Source organism: Gallinula chloropus (assembly GCF_964237585.1).
Source record: "Gallinula chloropus genome assembly, contig: HAP1_SCAFFOLD_739, whole genome shotgun sequence".
Lineage (NCBI taxonomy): Eukaryota > Metazoa > Chordata > Aves > Gruiformes > Rallidae > Gallinula > Gallinula chloropus.
In genome coordinates, this window is record NW_028168777.1 from 1 (window position 1) to 15,417 (window position 15,417).

At 66.1% G+C, this 15,417-nt stretch overlaps 4 protein-coding genes across 4 annotated transcripts; 2 read left to right on the forward strand and 2 right to left on the reverse strand.

Moving 5' to 3' along the window:
• Window positions 1–19: 19 nt before the first annotated feature.
• Window positions 20–1,367, forward strand: LOC311204185 (ral guanine nucleotide dissociation stimulator-like 2; the record flags this gene model as incomplete). Its single annotated transcript, XM_084280646.1, is given in 7 exon segments — window positions 20–48; window positions 154–208; window positions 243–264; window positions 361–614; window positions 906–1,008; window positions 1,011–1,019; window positions 1,113–1,367. Coding segments are annotated over 7 exon segments (672 nt in total), but the record flags the coding sequence as incomplete, so codon positions are not given.
• A 34-nt stretch (window positions 1,368–1,401) lies between these two features.
• On the reverse strand, window positions 1,402–4,644 carry PFDN6 (prefoldin subunit 6). The gene is made up of 5 exons (XM_084280645.1): window positions 4,588–4,644; window positions 2,116–2,187; window positions 1,940–2,010; window positions 1,728–1,852; window positions 1,402–1,627 (listed from the first exon to the last, which is right to left on the reverse strand). The coding sequence occupies exons 2-5, from the start codon at window positions 2,177–2,179 to the stop codon at window positions 1,519–1,521; spliced, it is 369 nt and encodes a 122-aa protein (XP_084136771.1). The 5' UTR covers window positions 2,180–2,187; window positions 4,588–4,644; the 3' UTR covers window positions 1,402–1,518.
• An 807-nt stretch (window positions 4,645–5,451) lies between these two features.
• B3GALT4 (beta-1,3-galactosyltransferase 4) lies at window positions 5,452–7,143 on the forward strand (the record flags this gene model as incomplete). Its single annotated transcript, XM_084280643.1, is given in 6 exon segments — window positions 5,452–5,468; window positions 5,549–5,739; window positions 5,742–6,091; window positions 6,093–6,243; window positions 6,246–6,380; window positions 7,091–7,143. Coding segments are annotated over 6 exon segments (897 nt in total).
• An 870-nt stretch (window positions 7,144–8,013) lies between these two features.
• WDR46 (WD repeat domain 46) lies at window positions 8,014–14,888 on the reverse strand (the record flags this gene model as incomplete). Its single annotated transcript, XM_084280644.1, is given in 9 exon segments — window positions 8,014–8,283; window positions 8,385–8,486; window positions 8,597–8,692; window positions 10,471–10,565; window positions 10,666–10,813; window positions 10,892–11,045; window positions 11,992–12,010; window positions 12,013–12,090; window positions 14,753–14,888. Coding segments are annotated over 9 exon segments (1,098 nt in total), but the record flags the coding sequence as incomplete, so codon positions are not given.
• Between the last annotated feature and the right edge of the window lie 529 nt (window positions 14,889–15,417).

Consider the following 15,417-nt stretch of genomic DNA (forward strand, 5'->3'; position numbering starts at 1 on the left):
GCCCCACGCCCCCCCCAAACCCGCCCTGGTCATCACACACTGCACAGAGTGAGTCTGGGGGGGGTCTCAATGAGTTGGGGGGGGGTGTATCCATCACCCTGCCCCCCCCCACACCCATTCTCACCCCTGTGCCCCCCCCCCCCACCCCAACAGTGTCCTGAGCTCGGTGGGGACCCCCTTGGTGTCCTGGGACCAGCCCTCCCCCCCAGCGTCCTCATCACCCCCCCTCCCGGCACCCCCAGACCAGCCTCACGCCTGGAGCAGGTGAGACCCCCCCCAAATCAAAACCCTGGGGGTGTGGGGGGGTATATTTAGGGTGCCCCCCCCTCACCACCCCCCTATTCCCCCCCCACCCCCCAGAAGTGGCCGTCAGTCTCCGCTCTACACGAAACATCCCCCTCCCCCTCCTCAACCCCCCCAAATATCACCTCCCCCCCCTCGGGGGGGGCATTATCCCCCCCCCGGGGTCACCGACGTTCAGCTTCCTGTGGTTCAACCTTCCCCCCAAAATCTGGGGGGGGGCAGGGGGGGCAGCCCCCCCCCCAACCTCCGACTGCCGCATCATCCGGGCGCGGATGGACCTGGACAACGGCAGCCTCTACAAAAGCATCCTGGTGAGCAGCCCCCCCAACACCCCCCAAATTACTTTTAGGGGGTTGTACCCCCCTAAAATAACATAGGGGGGTTGTACCCCCCCCCAAACCCGGGGGGGGGGAGTTTAGGGGCACCCCCCCCCCAAGAATTCAAGGAGAGAGGGGATGGGTTTGAAGTCGTCACCCCAAAGTAACCCACAAGGGTGGGTTTGGGGAGGGGTGTAGGGGTGCCCCCACCTTAAATATCACCCCAAAACCCCTTTGAGGGGGGGGGTTAGGGGGGTGTTGACCCCCTACCCCCCCCCCTAAAAGATCACCAGCCAGGAGAAGACCCCAGCTGTGGTGGCCAAAGTGCTGGAGAAACACGGGCAGGACCCAAGCTCTGCCCCCCACTTCCAGCTGCTCCAGCTGCTCCCGACAACAGAGGTGGGTTTTTTGGGGGGGGAGATATTTAGGGGTGCCCCCCCAACCCAAAAAACCCCTCTGACCCCTCTTTAACCCCTTCTGACCCCCCCCTAGAACTCCTCCTGCCCCCCTCTGCCAACGTCTTCTACGCCATGACCACCACCAGCCTGGACTTCACCCTGCGCCCACACGGCACCGGCGGGGGGGGGGCTACACTTTGCCCCCCCCAATCTCAACCCCGGGGGGTGGAATTTAACTCCCCCCTCCCCAAAATCAAAGCCACAGGCTGGAAGATTACCCGTGCCCTATTTTAGGGGCGACACCCCCTCCCCAAATTAATTAGGGGGGGGGGGTTGCAAGCAGTGGGGTTGTGACACTACAGCAATAAAGACACTCGAGCGGGGAGGGGGGGGAAGAGATTTAAAGCCATGTGGGGCTTTTTTTTGGGGAAAAAGGGGGGAAATAGGGTGTTGAGGTAGGGGGGGGTGTATTTAAGGGTGCCCCCCCCCCCAAAAATCCCTCAGGCTTTCCCCTGGGCCCTCTGGAGCTCCTGCTGCAGCCGCCCCAGCGTCTCCCGCTGCTGCTCCGAGCGCCGCTCCAGCTCCTGCATCTGCTGCTCGTACCTCTTGCTGCCCAGGATTTTGGGGGGTAAAAACACACAAATAAACCCCTAAACCCCCCAAAAAAACCACCCCCACCCCCTTTTTACCCCCCTGTCCCCATCCTTACATCTCCCCAGTGATGTAATCCAGGCGTTTGGCCACCGTGGCTTTGGCTTCGTCCATCTCCTGCTTCACCAGCACCGGCCCCATCAGCTTGAAGATGGTGTTGGTGGAGTCCAGCAGCTCCAGTTCCTGGGGGGGGGGGGGGCTAGAATAATTTGGGGAGGGGTCCTGAGGGGTTTTAGGGGGGTTTTAGGGGGGTTTTGGGGGTGCCCCCACCTCCTTCACGATGTTGTTCTCTGTCAGCTGAGCCTCCAGCTTCTGTCGCGCCGACACCGACCTGGACAGGTCTTGAGGGGGGGGGGGTCAGGGGGGGTCATTTGAGCCCCATGGGGGGTTTTGGGGTGCAGGGGGGGGTTTTGGGGTGGGGGATCCCCCCCTTATTGCTCAGGTACCTTTCTGGAGCTGTTGGTATTTCTCCAGTTCCCCCTGGAGCTTCTTCTGGATCTGTTCGGCCATGGGGGGGGCTGGGGGGGGGGTAAGGGGGGGTCAAGAGACCCCCCCCCCCAAATAGAGACCCCCCCCAAACCCTCATAGGGCCCCCCCAGACCCTCATGAGACCCCCCTAAAATCCACCCCACCCCAGACCCTCCCGAGCCCCCCAACCCCCCAACACAGACCCCCACAACCCCCCCCAACTTCCTATAGAGCCCCCCCAAAGAAAGACCCCCCCCCAAACCCCCATAGCCCCCCCCCCAAAATCTACAGCCCCCCAGACCCCCCAAAATCCCCCCTACCCCCCAAAAGAGACCCCCAGAGAACCCCCCCAGACCCTCATAAGGACTTCCCCCCCCCACCACCACCAAAGACAGACCCCCCCCCAAACCCCTATAGGGCCCCCCCAGACCCTCATGAGGCCCCCCTGAAATCCACCCCACCCCAGACCCCCATAGAACCCCTCCAGACCCCCCCCAACTCTCCACAGAGCCCCCCCAAAAGAGAGACCCCCCCCCCAAACCCCTATAGGGCCCCCCCAGACCCTCATGAACCCCCCCTTAAAATCCACCAGCCCCCAGACCCTTCAGACCCCCCCAATCCCCCCCCCCAGAACTCTCCATAGAGCCCCCCCCAAAGAAAGACCCCCCCAGACTCTCATGAGGCCCCCCCCAAAAATCTACACCCCCCCCGACCCTTCAGAGCTCCCCCAGACCCTCATGAGGACTCCCAGCCCCCCCCCACAAAGAGAGGCTCCCCCAAACCCCCATAGGGCCCCCCCAGACCCTCATAAGCCCCCCCTAAAATCTACAACCCCCCCAGACCCCCCAAAAGCCCCCCCTGCCCCCCGCCACAGACCCCCAGAGAACCCCCCCAGACCCTCATAAGGACTTCCCCCCCCCCCAAAGACAGACCCCCCCCCCCAAACCCCTATAGGGCCCCCCCAGACACTCATGAGGCCCCCCCTAAAATCCATCCCACCCCAGACCCTTCAGAGCCCCCCAAGCCCCCCCCAGACACGCCTATGCCCCCCCCCAGCCCCACAGGACCCCCCCATAGGCCCCCCAGACCCCCCTAAACCCCCTCCCGCCCCACACCAGCCCCCCCAGGCCCTTCAACCCCCCTCAAAGCCCCCCCCAGCCCCCCAAAGCCCCACCTCAGGCCCCCCCCCGAACTCAAAGGACCCCCCCATAGGCCCCCCAGACCCTCCTAAACCCCCTCCCACCCCACACCAGCCCCCCCAGACCCACAGGACCCCCCCATAGGCCCCCCAGACCCTCCTAAACCCCCTCCCGCCCCACACCAGCCCCCCCAGACCCACAGGACCCCCCCATAGGCCCCCCAAACCCCCCTAAACCACCTCCCGCCCCACACCAGCCCCCCCAGCCCCACACCGCCCCCCCCCCAGGCCCTTGAACCCCCCTCAAAGCCCCCCCAGCCCCCCAAAGCCCCCTCAGACCCCCCCTATACCCCCCCCCAGACCCACAGGACCCCCCCATAGACCCCCCCAGACCCCTTCCCGCCCCACCTCAGCCCCCCCCAGACCCACACCGGCCCCCCCCCGGCCCTTCAACCCCCCTCAAAGCCCCTCCCAGCCCCCCAAAGCCCCCCCAGACCTCCCTATGGCCCCCCCAGCCCCATGTCACCCCCCCCAGCCCACAGGACCCCCCCCAATTCCCCCCTCAGACTCCCCTAAACCCCCTCCCGCCCCACATCAGCCCCCCCAGACCCACACCAGCCCCCCCCAGACCCTTCAACCCCCCTCAAAGCCCCCCCAGCCCCCCCAGACCTCCCTATGGCCCCCCCAGCCCCACAGGACACCCCCATAGACCCCCCCCAGGCCCCCCTAAACCCCCTCTCGCCCCACCTCAGCCCCCCCAGGCCCTTCAACCCCCCTCAAAGCCCCTCCCAGCCCCCCAAATCCCTCCCAGACCTCCCTATACCCCCCCCAGACCCACAGGACCCCCCCATAGGCCCCCAAGACCCCCCCAGACCCCTTCCCGCCCCACCTCAGCCCCCCCCAGACCCACACCGGCCCCCCCAAGGCACTTGAACCCCCCTCAAAGGCCCCCCAGCCCCCCAAAGCCCCCTCAGACCTCCCTATACCCCCCCCAGACCCACAGGACCCCCCCATAGACCCACCCAGACCCCTTCCCGCCCCACCTCAGCCCCCCAAGACCCACACCGGCCCCCCCCAGGCCCTTGAACCCCCCTCAAAGCCCCCCAGCCCCCCAAAGCCCCCTCAGACCCCCCTATACGCCCCAAGCCCCCCAAAGCCCCCCCAGACCCCCCTATACCCCCCCCCAGCCCCCCCCAGACCCCTTCCCGCCCCACCTCAGCCCCCCCCAGACCCACACCGGCCCCCCCCAAGGCCCTTCAACCCCCCTCAAAGCCCCCCCCAGCCCCCCAAAGCCCCCCCAGACCCCCCCAACCTGCTCCGCTCTCCACGCGCAGGACGCCGCTGCAGCCCCGCCCCCTCCTCCCCCTCCCACGTGACCCGCACCGGCCACGCCCCCTTCCCCACCCACCGCGCATGCGCTACACGCCCTGACCACGCCCCCTACCCCCACGGCCACGCCCCTTGACCAATCAGACCGCGTCTTGCTCCCTGACCACGCCTCCCTGTGAATTCACCACGCCCCCTGCGCCCTGCGCATGCGCGGTCCGGCCTCTCCGCCCCGGGGGGTGTCCGCTGGGTCCCAGCGCCGGGATGCGGCGGCGGCGGCGGCTGCTGCTGAGGCCCGGCCGGGCCGCGGCGGGGCTGGCGCTGGGGCTGCTGGCGCTGGGGCTGGCGGGTAGCGGGAAGGGCGAGGAGCTGCTGGCGGCCGCGCTGGCGGCTTGGGGGGAGCGGGCGGGGGCCGGGCTGGGATGGGCGGGGGGGGAGGGGGGATGGGCGGGGGGGGCGGGGGGGGAGGGGGGATGGGCGGGGGGGGCAGGGGGAGGGCTGGGAGGGGGGGCGGGGGGCTGGGCTGGGGCTGGCGGGGAGGGGGGTGATGGGGATGTGGGCTGGGAGGGGGTGGGGGGCTCCCTGGGGGGCTTGGAAGAGGGGGGGGCTCCCGGGGGTGGGGGGCTTGGAAAGGGTGGGGGCTTCATAGGGGGTGAGGGGCTACCAGGAGGTGGGGGGCTTGGAAAGGGTGGGGGGCTAACAGGGGGTGGGGGGCTCCCAGGGGGTGGGGGGCTTGGAAAGGGTGGGGGGTTCATAGGGGATGGGGGGCTCCCAGGGGCTGGGGGGCTTGGAAAGGGTGGGGGGCTCCCAGGGGCTGGGGGGCTCCCAGGGGGTGGGGGTCTCACAGAGGATGAGGAGCTCGCAGGGGTGGGGGTCTCGCAGAGGGTGGGGTCTCGCAGAGGGTGGGGGTCTCACAGGGGATGTCGGGGTTCTCCCGGGGGGCACAGGCTTCCCCGGCACCCCCCGCATCCTCCTGTCCCCCCCGGCCTGCGGCGCGTCCCCCCGTTCCTGCTGGTGCTGGTGCCCAGCGCCGCGGCGCACGCGGCCCAGCGCCAGGCCGTCCGCGACACCTGGGGCCGGCCTTGGACCCCCAGCAACCCCCCCTCACCACCTCCCCCCTCAACCTTCCGAGGGGTCTCCCCACCCGCACCCTCTTCGTCCTGGGGGTCCCGGGGAGCCCCGAGGAGCGGGAGACCCTACGGGCCGAGTGGCTGCGCCACGGCGACCTCCTGCAAGGCGCCTTCGCCGACACCTACGCCAACCTCACCCTCAAGACCCTCCTGCTGCTGCGCTGGGCGACCACCCGCTGCCCCCTCGCCCCCTTCATCCTCAAGGCCGACGACGACGTCTTCGTCAACCTCCCGGCGCTAACGAGCCACCTGGCCGCCCGCCACCCTTCGCCCACCTTGTACTTGGGCCGGGTCCATTGGTGGGTGAGACCCAACCGCGACCCCCGGCACCGGCACCACGTCCCCGCCGCTCTCTACCCGCCCGCCGGCCTTCCCGCTCTACTGCAGCGGCACGGCCTACGTGCTGGGGCGCGGCGCGGCGGCGGCGGTGCTGGCGGCCGCCCCGCGGGTGCCGTGGGTGACCCCTGAGGATGTCTGGGTGGGGTTGTGCGCGGCCCGGGCCGGGTTGGCGCCCGGCACTCGGCGCGCATGGCGGGCGCGGGGCGGTGGGCGCTGGACGGGTGTTGTTACCGGGAGGTGCTGTTCAGCGCCCACGGCTTCGGCCCCGACGAGCTGCGGCGCCTCTGGAGGGTGGTGACCGGGGAAGGGGGTGGGTGTGGGGGGCTGCAGAGGGTCCTGGGGGTGTTGAGGTGTCGGGCGTTGGCTGTTGGGGAGTGGCTGTGGAGGTGATGGTGGGGGGTGGGGGTGATGGCAGCGTGGGGGGGTGGGGATGGGGCTGTGTGTGCTCCAGGGGGGATGGGATGGTGGGGATGATGATGATGATGGTGATGATGATGATGATGGTGGTGATGATGATGGTGCTGTGAAGGCTCAGCCCCTGGTGTGATGGCAGCAAGAGGGACGCGGTGTCGCGGTGACGCAACCAGCGCTGGTGCAATGGGACAGCACAAGGGGCTGTGTGTGCTCCACGGGTGATGGAGACAGTGATGATGATGATGATGATGATGATGATGATGATGATGATGATGATGATGGTGATGATGATGGTGATGGCAGCCATGGTGCTTCAAAGGCTCAGCCCCCCCCCAGTATGATGGTGACAAGAGGGACGCGGTGTCGCGGTGACGCAACCAGTGCTGGTGCAATGGGACAGCACAAGGGGCTGTGTGTGCTCCAGGGGTGATGGGGACACTGAGGATGATGATGAGGATGATGATGATGATGGTGATGGTGATGGCAGCCATGGTGCTGTGAAGGCTCAGCCCCCCCGGTGTGATGGCAGCAAGAGGGACGCGGCGTCGCGGTGACGCAGCCAACGCCAGCGCAATCAGGGGGCACGAGGGGCTGTGTGTGCTCCAGGGGTGATTGGGATGGTGATGATGATGATGGTGATGGCAGCCATGGTGCTGTGAAGGCTCAGCCCCCCACTGTGATGGTGGCAAGAGGGACGCGGTGTCGCGGTGACACAACCAGCGCTGGTGCAATGGGACAGCACAAGGGGCTGTGTGTGCTCCAGGGCTGATGGGGCCAGTGAGGATGATGATGATGATGATGGTGATGATGGTGATGATGATGATGGCAGCCATGGCGCTGTGAAGGCTCAGCCCCTGGTGTGACAGCAGCAAGAGGGATGCGGTGTCGCGGTGACGCAACCAGCGCCGGTGCAATCGGGCGGCACGAGGGGCTGTCTGTGCTCCAGAGGGGATGGGGATGATGATGATGATGATGATGGTGATGATGAGGATGATGACAGCCATGGCGCTGTGAAGGCTCAGCCCCCGGTGTGACAGCAGCAAGAGGGACTCGGCGTCGCGGTGACACACCCGGCGCCAGCGCGGTGGTGACGGCACGAGGGGCCACGTGGACCAGAGGCCGGTGGCAGCGCGGCCGTGGCGCAGCGGGGACGCGGGGCCGGAGCCGCCAGGACATTGAGCTGCCGCGCGATGACGTCACACGGTGACGTCATACGATGATGTCACCCCGCTGCAGCAGCCCCGTCACCACCACACAATAAACACCCAGGGGAACTGGGGCTACTGGTGACCCCTCTTTGGGGTGGGAGGGCTTTAATAGGGGTGGGTGGGGGACCCCCAGGGTGGGGGTGACACACCCATGGGGGGTGGGGGGAGATCGGGGACCCCCAGGGTGGGGGTGACACACCCATAGGGGGTGGGGAGGGGGGAGATACACCCATGAAGAGGGTGAAAGAGTGGGGGGGGTGTTTCTCCACCCCCCCACACCCCTTGGGAGCCCCATAGGGTGTATTTCCCCCCCCCCCCCAATTATTTCTTGAAGCGCTCCAGTGCCCCAACTTTCGGGGGGGGCACCCCCTTCTTCTTGCCCCCCCCAATCTTCTTGCCCTCCCCCATCTTCTTGGCCCCCCCAATCTTCTTGGCCCCCCCAATCTTCTTGCCCTCCCCCATCTTCTTGCCCCCCCCAATCTTCTTGGCCCCCCCAATCTTCTTGGCCCCCCCAGTCTTCTTGGCCCCCCCTTCCTCCTTCCTCTCCTTCCTCTCCCTCTCCCTCTTCTCCACGCTCTCGCGGATGGCCACCTAAAAACAAGGTGGGGGGGGGATGATAAAGTGAGTTGGGGGCCCCCCAATTATTTTTTTTGGGGGGGAAAAAGGGGTTTGGGGACCCCCCCTCAACCTACCCTCTGCTCCTCGTGTGCCACCTGCCTCTTGCGCCGCAGGACGCTGCTGCCCTTGGCGCGGCGCCGGGGTCTGAACTTGCCCTTGGCCTGGGGGTCAAAGCCCTGGGGGGGGGAGGTTGGGGGGAAGAGGTTGGGGGGGGGTATAATTAGGGGTGTGGGGGTTGTTTTTTGGGGTGTACCCCCCGATATTTAAAGGGGGGGGGTGTCTGTACCAGGCGCTCGATGCGCTCCTGGCGCTTCTGCTGCAGGCTGGCGGTGTCCACGTGCCCCAGGTCTGTGGGGTCCAGGGTGATCAGCTCTGCTGGGATCTGGGGGGGGGACACAAAGGGGGGGTGAGTTTTTGGGGAGGGGGGGGGTGGGATACACAGATTGAGGGGGAGGGGAAGGGATTTGAGGGGTTTGTTGCCCTCCCAGGGGTTTGGGGATGGTTTGGGGGGGTTAAAAGGTTGGGGAAAGGGGGGGGGAGCAGGAACCTTTTGGGGGGGTCAGGAACAAGTTTGGGGGGGTCAGGAACAGTTGGGGGGGTCAGGAACACGTTTGGGGGGGTCAGGAACACGTTTGGGGGGGTCAACAGAGTTTGAGAGATCAGGAACAAGTTTGGGGGGGTCAGGAACAGTTGGGGGGTCAGGAACACGTTTGGGGGGGTCAACAGAGTTTGAGAGATCAGGAACAAGTTTGAGGGGGTCAGGAACAGTTGGGGGGTCAGGAACAGGTTTGGGGGGTGTCAGGAATGGGTTTGGGGGGTCAATAGAGTTTGAGGAGTCAGGAACCTTTTGGGGGGGTCAGGAACAGGTTTGGGGGTGTCAATAGAGTTTGAGGGGTCAGGAACCTTTTGGGGGGTCAGGAACAAGTTTGGGGGGTCAGGAACAAGTTTGGGGGGGTCAATAGAGTTTGAGGGGTCAGGAACAGGTTGGGGGGTCAGGAACAGGTTTCGGGGGTCGGGAACAAGTTTGGGGGGTCAATAGAGTTTGAGGGGTCAGGAACAAGTCTGGGGGGTCAGGAACAGGTTTCGGGGGTCGGGAACAAGTTTGGGGGGTCAATAGAGTTTGAGGGGTCAGGAACAAGTCTGGGGGGGTCAGGAACACGTTTGGGGGGGTCAATAGAGTTTGAGGGGTCAGAGACAAGTTGGGGGGGTCAGGAACAGGTTTGGGGGGTGTCAGGAATGGGTTTGGGGGTGTCAATAGAGTTTGAGGGGTCAGGAACAAGTCTGGGGGGGTCAGGAACACGTTTGGGGGGTGGGTACAGTTTGGGGAGTCAGGAACAGGTTTGGGGGGGTCTGGAACAGGTTTGGGGGGTCAATAGAGTTTGAGGGGTCAGGAACCTTTTGGGGGGGTCAGGAACTGGTTTGGGGGGTGTCTATGGTTTGGGGGTGTCAAGAACAGGTTTGGGGGGTCAATAGAGTTTGAGGAGTCAGGAACCTTTTGGGGGGGGTCAGAAACAAGTTCGGGGGGGGTCAGGAACAAGTTTGGGGGGTCAGGAACAGGTTTAGGGGGTGGGTATGGTTTGGGGGGGTCAGGAACAGGTTTGAGGGAGTCAATAGAGTTTGAGGGGTCAGGAACCTTTTGGGGGGGTCAGAAACAAGTTTGGGGGGGTCAGGAAGAGGTTTGGGGGGTGTCTATGGTTCGGGGGGGTCAGGAACAGGTTTGGGGGGTGTCTATGGTTCGGGGGGGGTCAGGAACAGGTTTGGGGGGTGGGTATGGTTTGGGGGGGTCAGGAACAGGTTTGGGGGGGGTCAATAGAATTTGAGGAGTCAGGAACCTTTTGGGGGGGGTCAGAAACAAGTTCGGGGGGGGTCAGGTACAGGTTTGGGGGGTGGGTATGGTTTGGGGGGGTCAGGAATGGGTTTGGGGGGTGTCTATGGCTTGGGGGGGGTCAGGAACAGGTTTGGGGGGTGTCTATGGTTTGGGGGGGGGGTCAGGAAGAGGTTTGTGGGGGTTCAGCAGCACTTTCAGGGCCTCACCCCCACTTCCCCACCCTACTCCCCCCCCCTCCCCAAATCCAAGAGCTTCAGCCCACCCCCCCCTATTTATTTCATCATTATCCCCCTCCCCTTTGATTTTGGGGGTGCCCCCCCCCCGATAATCACCTTCTCCAGCAGCGCCTTCACCTCCCACTCCTGGCGCTGCCGCCGGCTGCGGTACGGGTTGTTCTCCAGCGCGTCCAGGTTGGGCTCACCCGCGCCTACGCCAGGCCAGGGGGCGGCGGTTAGAGGGGCTGGGGAGGGGGCCAAACCCCCTTCCCCTTTTATTTTAAAGGTGGGGGGTCCCCCCTGACTTTTTACCTGGCACCAGGACGCTGGTGAAGCCCAGCTGGTGGCCAGTGCCCAGCACGTCCTCGAAGGGGCAGAAGCGGAGGCCGTGGGGAGGCCGCGGCGGGCGGTGGCAGAGGTAGAGCTGAGGGAGGGGCTCCTTCCCCACCCCCTTGTACACCTGCCACGGGGATTGGGGGGGGTTAAAAGGGTGGGGAGGGGGTTAAAAAGGGGATTTGAAGGGGTTTTGGGGTGTCACCTGCAGCAGGTCGCCGGCGGCGGCGGCCAGCAGCCCGCGCTGGCTGAAGTCCAGGTGCGCGGCGCCCAGCGGCAGCACCAGCTCCTGCACCGGCCGCAGCGCCCGCAGGTCCGTCACCCGCAGCTTACGGTCCAGCCCTGAGGACGCCATGTACCTGGTTTGGGGGGAAAAGGGGGGATTTAAGGACTCCCCCTGCCTCCTCATCCTCCTCATCATCGTCAGCGGGGCCAACCCTCACCCCCCAACCCCCTGTCCAAGCAGCTCCCTGGGACGGGGGGTTGGGATCTGTGTGGAGATGGAGACTCCACACCCCCCTCTGGGCAGCCTGTCCCAGGGCTCCCTCAACCCCTCACTGGGGAAAAGTTCTTCCCCACACTGGGGGGGAACTCCCTGGGCTCCAGCTTGAGCCCATCGCCCCTTGTCCTGTCCCCACAGACACTGAGAAGGGGCTGGACACATCCCTCTGGGTCCCACCCTTCAGCTCTTGATCCCCAGTGATCAGATCCCCTCTCAGGCTTCTTCTCTCCAGGCTGAGCAGCCCCAGCTCACTCAGCCTTGGAAGATGCTCCAGGCCCTTTGTCATCTCCATATCCCTCCTCTGGACTCTCTCCAGGAGATCCCTGGCTGGTTGATCCCAGAACTGGACACAACACTCCAGGTGGGGCCTGAGCAGGGCAGAGCAGAGGGGGAGGATCCCCTCCTGTCACCTGCTGCCCACACTCCTCCTGATGCCCCCCAGGATCCCCTTGTCTCAGCCCCCAGGACACGCCGCTGGCTCGTGGCCACCCTGTCACCCACCAGCACCCCCAGGCCCTTCTCCACAGAGCTCCTCATCCCCCAGCCTGTCCTGATCCCACCAGTTATCCCTTCCCAGGAGCCAGACTCTCCCCTTGCTGCTGTTGAACCCCATCTGGTGTCTCCCTGCCCAGCTCTCCAGCCTGCCCAGGTCTCTCTGGGTGGCAGCTCCAACGTCACCCCAGCTGGGGTTGGATGTTTTTCCCTCATCCACCTCCCTGATAAAGATCCCCAGAGACTGAGAACCCCCCCCCCTGGTTGTCAGAGAGGCAGGGGGGCTGCTCCCCTGCCGCCCAGCGACTCACGTGCCGCTGGGATCCACGCCACGGCCCGCACGGCGCCGCGGTGGCTCAGGAGGCGCACGAGGGGCTCTGGGGAGCGGGGGGACCACAGCGTCACCGTGCCTGGGGGGAGAGGATGAGAAAAGGGGGGGTTGGGGAGGGTTCCAGGGGTTTTGAGGGGGTTTCAAGGGGTTTGGGGGGTTTCAAGGGGTTTTGGGGAGTGGTTCAAGGGGTTTGAGGGGGTTTCAAGGGGTTTGAAGGGTTTCAAGGGGGTTGGGGGGGTTTCAAGGGGGTTGGGGGGTTTCAAGGGGGTTGGGGGGGGTTCAAGGGGTTTGAGGGGGGTTCAAGGGGTTTGAGGGGCTTTCAAGGGGTTTTGGGGAGTGGTTCAAGGGGTTTGAGGGGGTTTCAAGGGGGTTGGGGGGGTTCAAGGGGGTTGGAGGGGCTTTCAAGGGTTTGGGGGGGTTTCAAGGGGTTTGGGGGAGTGGTTCAAGGGGGTTGAGGGGTTTCAAGGGGGTTGGGGGGGTTTCAAGGGGGTTGGGGGGGTTTCAAGGGGTTTGGGGGGAAGTTCAAGGGGTTGGGGGGCTTTCAAGGGGGTTGGGGGCTTTCAAGGGGGTTGGGGGGGTTTCAAGGGGTTTCAAGGGGTTTTGGGGAGTGGTTCAAGGGGTTTGAGGGGGTTTCAGGGGGGTTGGGGGGGTTTCAAGGGGGTTGGGTGTTTCAAGGGGTTTGGGGGGTGGTTCAAGGGGTTTGAGGGGCTTTCAAGGGGTTTTGGGGAGTGGTTCAAGGGGTCTGAGGGGGTTTCAAGGGGTTTTGGGGAGTGGTTCAAGGGGTTTGAGGGGTTTCAAGGAGGTTGAGGGGGTTTCAAGGAGGTTGGGGAGGTTTCAAGGAGGTTGGGGGGCTTTCAAGGGGTTTGGGGGGGGTTTCAAGGGGTTTTGGGGAGTGGTTCAAGGGGTTTGAGGAGGTTTCAAGGGGGTTGGGGGGCTTTCAAGGGGTTTGGGGGGGTTTCAAGGGGTTTGGGGGAGTGGTTCAAGGGGTTTGAGGGGCTTTCATGGGGTTGGGGGGGTTCAAGTGGTTTGAGGGGCTTTCAAGGGGTTTGGGGGGGGGGGGTTCCAGGAGCCTTTCAAGGAGTTTTTGGGGGTTTCAAGGGGTTTGGGGGGCTTTCAAGGGGTTTTGGGAGGGCTTTCAAGAGTTTGAGGGGGATTTCAAGGGGTTTTGGGGGACTTTTCCATCCAATTCCCACCCTTCTCCATCCAATTTCCCCTTCCCCCCATTTCTCCCCAAATTCCCCCCCCCCCCCAATTTCCTATTTCCATCCATTTCCCCCCTTGTCTCCCCAATTTCCCTCCAACCCCCCCTTCTCCCCATTCCCTCCCCAATTTCCCCCCTTTTCCCCCAATTTCCCCCTTTTCCCCCCATTTCCACCCAGTTTTCCCTCCTTTTTGTCCCTTTTCCCCCCATTTTTCCCTCTTTCCCCCAATTCCCCCCCAATTTCTTCCTCTTCTTTGGGTTCTTTTCCCCCTTCACCCCCTTTCTTTGCCTACACTCCCCCCCCCCTTTCCCACACCCCCCTTCTCCCCCTTTCCCACCCCTCCCCAGCCCCCTCCCCAGGGCGGGGGTCCCCTCCCCATTGCTGTGCCCCCTCCCCAGGGTGTGGGTCCCCTCCCCAGCCCCCTCCCCAGGGCGGGGGTCCCCTCCCCATTGCTGTGCCCCCTCCCCAGGGTGGGGGTCCCCTCCCCAGCCCCGGGGTCCCCTCCCCGTTGCTGTGCCCCCTCCCCAGGGTGGGGGTCCCCTCCCCAGCCCCTTCCCCAGGGCGGGGGTCCCCTCCCCATTGCTGTGCCCCCTCCCCAGCCCGGGGGTCCCCTCCCCAGCCCCGGGGTCCCCTCCCCATTGCTGTGCCCCCTCCCCAGGGTGGGGGTCCCCTCCCCAGCCCCCTCCCCAGGGTGGGGGACCCCTCCCCATTGCTCTGCCCCCTCCCCAGGGCGGGGGTCCCCTCCCCGTTGCTGTGCCCCCTCCCCAGGGTGGGGGTCCCCTCCCTATTGCTGTGCCCCCTCCCCAGGTTGGGGGTCCCCTCCCCAGCCCCCTCCCCAGGGCGGGGGTCCCCTCCCATTGCTGTGCCCCCTCCCCAGGGCGGGGGTCCCCTCCCCAGCCCCCTCCCCAGGGTGGGGGTCCCCTCCCCATTGCTGTGCCCCCTCCCAGAGCCGGGGTCCCCTCCCCAGCCCCTCCCCAGGGTGGGGGTCCCCTCCCCAGCCCCGGGGTCCCCTCCCCGTTGCTGTGCCCCCTCCCCAGCCCCCTCCCCAGCCCGGGGTCCCCTCCCCGTTGCTGTGCCCCCTCCCCAGCCCCCTCCCCAGCCCCGGGGTCCCCTCCCCATTGCTCTCCCCCTCCCCCAGCCCCCTCCCCCCGGGGTCCCCTCCCCATTGCTGTGCCCCCTCCCCCGGGCGGGGGTCCCCTCCCCCGGGCGGGGGTCCCCTCTCCATTGCTGTGCCCCCTCCCCAGGGCGGGGTCCCTCCCCCAGCCCCGGGGTCCCCTCCCCATTGCTCTGCCCCCTCCCCAGGGTGGGGGTCCCCTCCCAAGCCCCCCTCCCCAGCCCCGGGTCCCCTCCCCATTGCTGTGCCCCCTCCCCATTGCTATGCCCCCTCCCCAGGGTGGGGGTCCCCTCCCCAGCCCCGGGGTCCCCTCCCCATTGCTGTGCCCCCTCCCCAGGGTGGGGGTCCCCTCCCCAGCCCCCTCCCCATTGCTATGCCCCCTCCCCAGGGCGGGGGTCCCCTCCCCAGCCCCGGGGTCCCCTCACCGTTGCTGTGGCCCAGGTGGATGACGGCGCTGGCGGGGTTCTGCGCCATGACGCCCAGGCGCCCGCCCCGCGTGCCGATGGCGGCCACGACCTTGCCCACCGACACGTCCAGGTACTGCAGGAACCCCTGTTCCGTCTGGGGACACCCCAACGTCAGGGCACGATGGGCACCCCATGCCCAGGGGGCACCCCAAAAACTGGGGGGCACCCCAAGACCTGGGGGGCACCCCAAGACCTGGGGGGCCACCCCATGGTTCCCACTGACACGTCCAGGTACTGCAGGAACCCCTGTTCTGTCTGGGGACACCCCAACGTCAGGGCACGATGGGCACCCCATGCCCAGGGGGCACCCCAAAACCTGGGGGGGACCCCAAGACCTGAGGGGCACCCCATGCCCAGAGGGGGCACCCAGGGTGGGCACCCAGAGGGGCACCCCATGCTCCCCACCGACACGTCCAGGTGCTGCAGGAACCCCTGTTCTGTCTGGGGACACCCCAATGTCAGGCAGGATGGGGACCCCATGCCCAGGGGGCACCCCAAAAACTGGGGGCGCCCCAAAACCTGGGAGGGACCCAGGGTGGGCACCCTACACCAGGGTGGGCACCCCATGTTCCCCACCAACACGTCCAGGTCCTGCGGGACCCTTCTCTACAGGTGCCCCCTCC